Below are 8,442 nucleotides of genomic sequence, written 5' to 3'. Positions count from 1 at the left end.
TGCCCCGGCGCCACGACGACGACGCGACGGGACCCGGCGCACGTAATTTTTTTATTTTGCAATGTAGGCAGAGAAGTTTGAGACATGATACTATTCTTTCATGTAAAAAAAGGCTAAGTTACAATAAAAAATATATAAAAGATTCAAGTTATATTTACAAATTTAAAACAAAATTCGTACATTTACAATTAAATATGTTACAAATTATTTTATTATAAGGTGGTATACTATTCTTAAATACTTAAACTTTACTTCTTAATAATATCTATCATCTTCATAAAATAAACGTACTCGTATATGATTTCCAAATGGTAATATATTCTCGTTATTTTTTTTTTTAAATAACCAAACCTTTTTAACTTAAAACTGTAATTACAATTCGTTGTTATTCTTTATTGTTTAAAATTATATATTTATGAGTAATATTGTAGGCAGAACATATTTTTAAATATATATTTATTTCCTAATGGCACAACTTATATGGTGCAATCTTTATAAAAGAAATGTAGTCATTATATAACATACTGAGTGAACCCTATTAAAATGGTAAAAAAGAATTTGAAGTCCTTATTATTCCATGGAGTTTATATTTTTAAAATTATAATATTACAATGCATTTATACAATTTTTAAAAAATTAAAACAATTATTATATAATAACAAAATTATTAAAATTGTTTGTTAATTTACAAAAAAAGCAATAATTAGTCTAATCATACAATTAGTATTTACATATACTAAAGTTAAATTAATATACATTTTAAACATTACGAATATTACTAATTGTTTATTATATACATCGGTAGGTAGGCATTTTTTTAAATAATATTCTATGGATAAAATTATTAATAATAAACGATTGCATAAGATTTTTATAATGATTTTGTATGTACATGCAACAATGACAGAATGAATGTATATGGTATAGCGGGAGACACTAATTAAATTTGTTTTTCTGCATATATTGACAAAGATGTCAACTTGTTTAAAAAAATACGTCATTGTTGCACCAAACGAGTGATTATCATTTGAGCTTCTATCTATCAAGGTTAAAAATCACTAATTTTAATATTTTTTAAATGATTCGTTTGAAATTTATATTTTTTTAGGTAAGTTAGTATAAATTGGCACTCTCATATACAACTGTGTGTAGAAATTAGAGAAAAAATAAACATTTTGAACAATATACAATAAAAACTACAATAGCTTAAAGCTTCAATTCACTAACAATATATAAATATAAAAAATATCATCTATATTCACTCTATTTAATATAAAATACAATATAATACAAACAAACAACAAAAAAGTTCTTAAAAATAAGCACAACACTAGTTCTTGATTAGCAAGTCTCTATTAACTCTACATCACTAAGCATTTCTATTTAAGTTTTTTTCACTTTCTTATAACGGTCTCGCGAACATTATCCTATCTCTTACTCCATCATTTCCTGTCAAAAGGAAACCAGGTCTATCCCTATCCATTCTTGTGTCGAAGACATCATCAATTTCACTATGATCATAGTCCACCACTGGTTCTATATGATTTCTCTTCAAGAAATAAGAGGAAGATACGTGACAAGGGGATGAAAGACGTTCGAAAGTGGGAAAATGTTTGTGGGCTTGTGTGTTTTCTGAGAAAGATTGTCTAATGTGTTGTTTACGTGTGCTCGTATGGGGTGGATGGTTGAATGAAGCTCGCCGGATGAAACGTGGGTCAGTTCGGGTGGATTTAATATTTGGATGATTATGGTGGTTGTGGTTACGACTGGATTTTAGGGAATCTTCGTAGCTGCACCTGTTTGGGAATAAAATAAAGATATGAATCTTAAAAATAATTAATATAAATGCCATAGTGGCATCTGGTAAGTTTGAATACATTTTCTAAAAATATCTACATACTTTCTATATACCAAATTCAATTAGGTACTTTGTTTTTTCTTTTTTCACCATGGCACGTTCGAAGTGCCATAAATGAAATGAGCTATGATGGGCTATAACAGATGTATTGAAGTTTAGTAATATTGAAATTGATAAATGATAAATTTGATAGATTTTTTAAATTGATATATTTAATTAGTATAACTTAAATACTAACTATATTTTAAATCAAAATTATAGAAAAGGACAAAGTTTTATTGTTATGGATTTTAAATCCCTTGGTATTTTTTATACATTGTTATAATGTAGATGTTTTCTTAGTATTTATTGTAGTTGAAACCATTCGACACGAGAGACTTATCACCAGTACCTCTCTATGTATCAATCAGAACTAAAAACACTGATGATATAAAGTAATACTAACCCGCTGCTCTCTTCCGAAGTATGCACAGAAGACCTTCCGCACGCGCACCGCTCCGCGATCCCGGAATCCTGTCCACTGGAATTGACGGACGTTAGCGACGTGTCTTGCGTTTTCCTGCGAGTTTGTTTGTGATATTGTTGTATTGATGTGTGAGTGCTGAGTGCACTGTATGATATCGCAAAGTTGTTCACATTGATGGATTTAATGATTTTAAGGGATTTTTAAATTTTAAATGTATAAAAAAATTACGTTCTAGTATAACATTTTATTTGGAAAATTGTTAATTTGATACAGGAAACAGGTTTTTTTAATAAAACTTATTTTATGCAATAACAATGAAATGAAATGAGATGCATCTTAATGCAATAACAATGAAAATATGCAATAGAAGATACATATTTTGATCTAGTACTTAATTTTGATCTATTATTTAATTTCATACATTAATGCGTAAGTTATTTAGTATGTTAGTAAAGCTTTGGAAGCGTTATTATTATTATTTATGATTTTTAAGATTTATTTTATAACAGTAGATGTCTAGTAAAAATTAAAACCATATTCCCATAAGGTTTTAGTAAACGTTCAATTTAACCGAAGTTGCCTCGATAACAAAAATAATAATCAATATAATATGTAACCTTATGTGAAATTGTAGTAAATAGTCTGTAGTGATTAAGAGACAAGTTACAATGTATGTATAAAGAGCAGGATATTTATTGAAATACATTTATTTTTGATATAAGTATTCTAAATATTAGCCATAATTGTTAGTTTTAATAAATCAACGGCCGAGTAGACTTAGCCCCACTGTTCTAGTGGGTGACTGCTCACATGTCATTACACACCCTTACATATGATGACACAATACCTACGACTTGACACACATATACTAACAGTATTAGGGCGGCAAAACTAAACAGCTTACTGTTTGAAATGTGCCGCCACTGAAAGAAGGTCATGGAGACCTCCAAATTTACGTTACAAATATTTAATTAAAATAAATTTAATTGTATATAACATCAATAATTAAAACACAACCTTACCTTTTCTGTAATGGCCTTTGATTAAACTTGATACACATTCGCTCATGTTTCTCCTTTCCGTTGACATCAGCGAATTGTCCCTTCACACATTTTTGGTGAATCTTCCCAAACTCTTCAGCTGCATGAGGACAGGTCTTTTTCAGACCCTGGTTTTGGTTCATCAGATCCATGTAGGAGTCCTCACTGAAGGATTGATTTAATTCCTGGCACTGATTGTTACCGGATGGAAACAATCCTCCGAGCTTAGTAAGATCAGATGGGAAATTAAGACGCTGAGAAAATGGTTTGTGACGATTTCTGTTAGGGCAAAGATAAAGATCGAAGTAAAGATTATGGTTATTTAAGAAAGGAAATCATTATTTCTTAAAATTATAACATTGCACTTTAAGAATATAAATTTTTAATAAGCGATTTTTTTAACTAAGAAGAATTACCAATCAAAAATATAATGTAGGTAAAGGAAGAAGACAAAGAAATAAGAAGTTGAGGTCATTAATAAATGATAATAAAATTGCGTTTTGTTTGAAATAATTTATTTAATAAACAAGATTATAAATATTTAAGTTTAACTATAGATAGATCAGTCTTAGGTCTTTAGGCGAAATAGTGGTGTGTATGTTTTCGTTTGTGATGGTGGTGAGGTCTGAAATGCGTAAAAAACATCGCTTATCCTTTTGAGGCGCTTAATATCAACTTACTAATCTAGCAAAGGGATTTTGATCTAAATTAATTTAACTTTTCGTGGAGTTCTACATTAAAAAGTTATTATCTTTCATCTCTGATGTTCGAAAGATAAGTTTTGATTAATTGTTACCAAAATTGTTAGCTTAAATATTTATTTAGTGTATAAGTCAGAATTTAGTTTTATTAATTCTTTTTTACAGATACAATCGTATGAAACATATGCGTTCTAATAATAATAATTCACAAGAAGTTTAAATTTTGTAGTTAATATTTTTTATATTATATTTTAATCTTTCCTCCTCCCTTCAATTCCTTACACAAACCTTATATTTTCATCTTAGCGAGATGAGCGAGCCTTATATTTTCATTTTCATATTGACGAGATTTCAAAATTATAAGTTGTGAAAAACAAAAGTCATAACCAAAAAAATAACAAATCATTGCTTACCTTCTAGTCTTCTTAACGCACAATATACAAACAGCAGTGGTACAAGCACCCACAAATACCAAGCAACCAAGAGCAACAACGCTGATCTCCATGGAATTTAAGGTTTGACTTCTGGCTTGTACCATTGAGGTGTCTCCAACACCCAGGACTTTGAAACCCGCGAGATTTTGGCGCAACAGTGTTTCTCTTTTCATAAGTGACCTGAAATATAAATATATGATAATAATATTTATAAATAGAACGAAAGGATTGGTATAGACTAAAAATACATATTTTCGTATACTAACTTGTGTAATACTTCCATATCAACAATGGTATTGGAAAGTGGATCCACTGCATAAATAAAAAGGTCAGACCTGAAACGTGAAAAACACTTTAAATTAATTATTACTATTGATTACACAAAATATAGAAAAGGTCAAATCACTTATTAAAATTATGGAACATACGAACATACGGTTCTCGAGTTTTCAGCTCTGGCAAGAAAGCACACCATGGCGTTAAGTGTCCTCTCAACACATTATGCCTCCAGAATTCAGCGAAAAGTGGAGAACTGAGTGTCTTAACACTAGTTTCGGAGAGAACCTACCACAAGGTTTTCTCTGCCCACTCTACTATATGTGGAATAAAGAGTGAAGCAGATAAAACATAACTTACGCTTGCCCATCCATTCCGCTTCGTGCACTCAGTCGTAGTGTACGTATACGTACGTCCATTCCTGTAATGTTTGAGAGGCGAGCTTCAATAGCATCACGATGTTGTTCCACTTGCAGTGGACGACCACCTACGACTACCACCAACTGCTTGTTCTCGTTTAAGATGTATACCTGGAAACAATAACATGAATAGAAAAAATAATAACAAATGGATTTTGAAATAACTATTTGTGATTTTGCATATTTTTATTTCTAAGCATTATGCATAATTAAATTAAACATCTAAGAAGGTTGGTAGAAGTAATCGACATGGCTGACAGGATCAGTAAAAATTTGAAGTTTATTGTATTTTTTCATACATAAATAAGTAAGAAAACTTACAAACAGATTAATAATGGCCGATTTGCCATCATCAGCACCACCTCGGTCTGTAGCTTTTACATCAAGGCCAAATACCCGACCAGCATCACGGGCCACGCTGGCCGCTACCCGCACTTTACCACTACGAGCATCTAGAGAGAATCGGCCATCAGTCCCTGAACTCGCCGTAAATCCTGTAGTACCAGTTGTTCCACCACTAATACTAGTACCCGTCACTTGTGCATGTAGCAATGTATAACGAATGTCTGCGTTGAGACCTGCATCCGCATCGGTTGCCTGTTAATCAAGGAAGAACAGTTAATGAATTAGCTTATATCTATGTTGAAGAAACAAAGTAAAATATATTTTTTCATTTTCGTATGCGTATAGACTGAGTAAAAAGAGAGAACCTTTGGTGGTTGGTTTTAAGGCATTTAAGAAATTAATATAATAATTACTCTGAGAAGGGATCGAACTCACAACCATCACGACACTGACCAAACCAACCAACCATAATGAGTAAGTAAACACAGTCATAGGAAGGTGTGCGTTTTAAAACGAATATAATAACCTGTAGCTGTATAACTTCATATCCAAACGGAGCTGTTGTCGGTATAGCGGTGACCAGTGGACGTCCTCCTTTCAAGAATTTAGGGGTATTATCGTTTACATCTCTAACTCTAACTACCACTTTAACGTCATATTTAGACATCCCTTCAAAAACGTCCTCTGGAACTGGATATATCATGTGTGGAAGTTCTCTACTTATTTTCTGTCTTTCAGCCCTTACTATAATTTCATATAACTCTTTAACTTCTCGGTCGGGACTTTTAATTAAATACAACGTTCCATTCCGGGGATCAATGACAAATGTTTTCTTAATATCGGTATCATTTTCATTAAAAATATAATATTTCATTTTAAAATTCTCATAGTATTCCGTTAAATTAAGAGTCACTAGTTCAACTGGTGTATGCACGTTTTCTTCTATTTCCAGTTCATAATACCGAGTTATAAAGACAGGCTTATCAGAAACTTCCACATCGTCTGGTATATCTTTAACACTCAACATTACTATAGCGGTTGAGCTCAAGCTTGGTGATCCTAAATCTGATGCAACTACTGTTATATTGTGCACTTTTTGATTTTCATAGTCTAATCTGGTTGTTGTAGTTAGTATGCCTTCTTTTGAATCTATACTAAATATATTTAACTGATTTTTTCTTTGTGGTAGGCTGTACAAAATTAGACCATTGCCATTTCCAATGAAATCAGAATCATTAGCATACACTCTCGTCACTATAGTACCAATTGGTGCATTTTCATCTAAGGAAGCTTTGTATACTGGCAACATCATAACAGAATCAAAATTATGATTTGATAACTCTTGAGCTTCCGGATGTTTCCATTCCAATAGTTCATCGTATGCGAAAAATCGTGGAGCGTTATCATTTACATCTAATACTTGAATTTCCACGCTAACTGATGATGACAGTTTCTTATCATAACCGTTGTCTCTAGCTACAACAGTAAGAGTATATTTATCCTCCTTTTCTCTGTCTAATATGCCGTTTACACTCAAAACTCCATTCATTGATGATATTTCGAAAGGAATATCTTTACTTGAAGGCTGCAGAAAATATGTTAAATTTGAATTTTGACCGAAGTCGGCATCTGTTGCATCTATTTTCCCTAAAACTCGTCTACTATATTGAGCTTCTTCTACGTTAAAATTATACCAAGATTTTTTGAACATCGGAAAATGATCGTTAACGTCTTTAATTAAAAGTCTAATAGTAATGTTGTCACTTAGTTCCCCACCGTCGACAGCTGAAATATTTAATCTAAATTCTGATTCAGGAGGCAAGGCTCTTGCAACAACAATATGCCCATATCTTTCATTTATAACGAAATATCGCTTTATTTGAGACGCAGTTGTCGTCGACGATGCATAAGGAGGCATAAATATTTCTGACACAAACTCGTACCTAAGTTGACCATTTATAGCACTATCCATATCAACAGCTTGTAATTTTATAATAGTTGTACCAATAGCGATATTCTCAGGTACCATAAACAATGGTGATGTTGTAGCGGCGAATTTATGTTTTGGTTTTGCTGAAACATTAAATATAATACCAGTAGAATTATTCACTTTTTCAGCATAAATTTTTATAGATGTGTTTTCTTCAGCTTCTATAAGCTCAATTGGTTCACCAAATGGCATGATAATTTGATTAAATTTCGGACGGTTATCATTTTCATCTAACACTGTAATAGTAAGTTTGGCTTCAGATTTTAGACTCCCTTTATCCCGTGCGACAATTTTAAGTAAGTATGTACTTTTTTCTTCTCGGTCGAGCTTGCTTCCAACAAATGTAACTATTCCAGTTTGTTCATTAACGGTAAATTGCTCGTGACCATCGCCGAACAGGGTGTACATAAATATAGCATTTTGTTCTAAGTCTGCGTCTTTAGCTTGAATTTTACTTGTCATTTTAACTTCAGTTCCTGTTTTAGCGTTCTCAGTAATAAACCCTTCGTAAATAGGCAGATCAAATATAGGTGGGTTGTCATTGTCATCATCAACGTTAATGGTGATCTGGTATAATCCTGCTCCCGATATAACCCCTTTGCTAAATTCCGCTATGACAGTCATTCTATATACATCTCTTTTTTCTCTATCAAGTGCTTTTTGAGCATAGATAGTACCATCTGGGCCTATAAAAAATACAAGTATACATTATTTGTCTATTAACAAGGTAAATAATTACAAACTTATTATTTATGAAATTACTTTCATAAATATAACATGTTATGTAGGTTTCTTAATATACGTAGATCATTATAATTATTAGAACCTTAATTTTAATAGGTAATTAGCAAGAAACAGATATTGACAACAAAATCTCCAACACATGATATTAAATACGTATGTGAAACAAATA

At 31.7% G+C, this 8,442-nt stretch overlaps 1 protein-coding gene across 3 annotated transcripts in view; it reads right to left on the bottom strand.

Annotated features, from left to right (window-relative positions):
- Positions 1–1,233: 1,233 nt before the first annotated feature.
- Cad89D (cadherin 89D) overlaps positions 1,234–8,442 on the bottom strand; it is a 43,401-nt gene continuing 36,192 nt past the window's right edge. The window contains exons 15-22 of one of the 3 annotated variants that reach the window (XM_085207522.1): positions 6,066–8,215; positions 5,516–5,791; positions 5,136–5,305; positions 4,766–4,834; positions 4,479–4,679; positions 3,347–3,643; positions 2,304–2,417; positions 1,234–1,796 (exon numbers count right to left, since the gene is read on the bottom strand). In XM_085207522.1, coding sequence (XP_085063648.1) covers positions 1,403–1,796; positions 2,304–2,417; positions 3,347–3,643; positions 4,479–4,679; positions 4,766–4,834; positions 5,136–5,305; positions 5,516–5,791; positions 6,066–8,215 — 3,671 coding nt within the window. In that variant the 3' untranslated portion in view covers positions 1,234–1,402. Of the gene's footprint in view, positions 1,797–2,303; positions 2,418–3,346; positions 3,644–3,862; positions 3,990–4,478; positions 4,680–4,765; positions 4,835–5,135; positions 5,306–5,515; positions 5,792–6,065; positions 8,216–8,442 lie in introns of those variants that run through there. The other 2 variants (XM_085207523.1, XM_085207524.1) reach the window with 2 other exon arrangements.

This window comes from Heliconius melpomene, chromosome 3, assembly GCF_056956725.1.
Source record: "Heliconius melpomene rosina isolate 202511_hmr_F chromosome 3, ASM5695672v1, whole genome shotgun sequence".
Lineage (NCBI taxonomy): Eukaryota > Metazoa > Arthropoda > Insecta > Lepidoptera > Nymphalidae > Heliconius > Heliconius melpomene.
The sequence above is the reverse complement of the archived record's forward strand: the minus strand, read 5'-3'. Positions and strand labels throughout refer to the sequence as shown.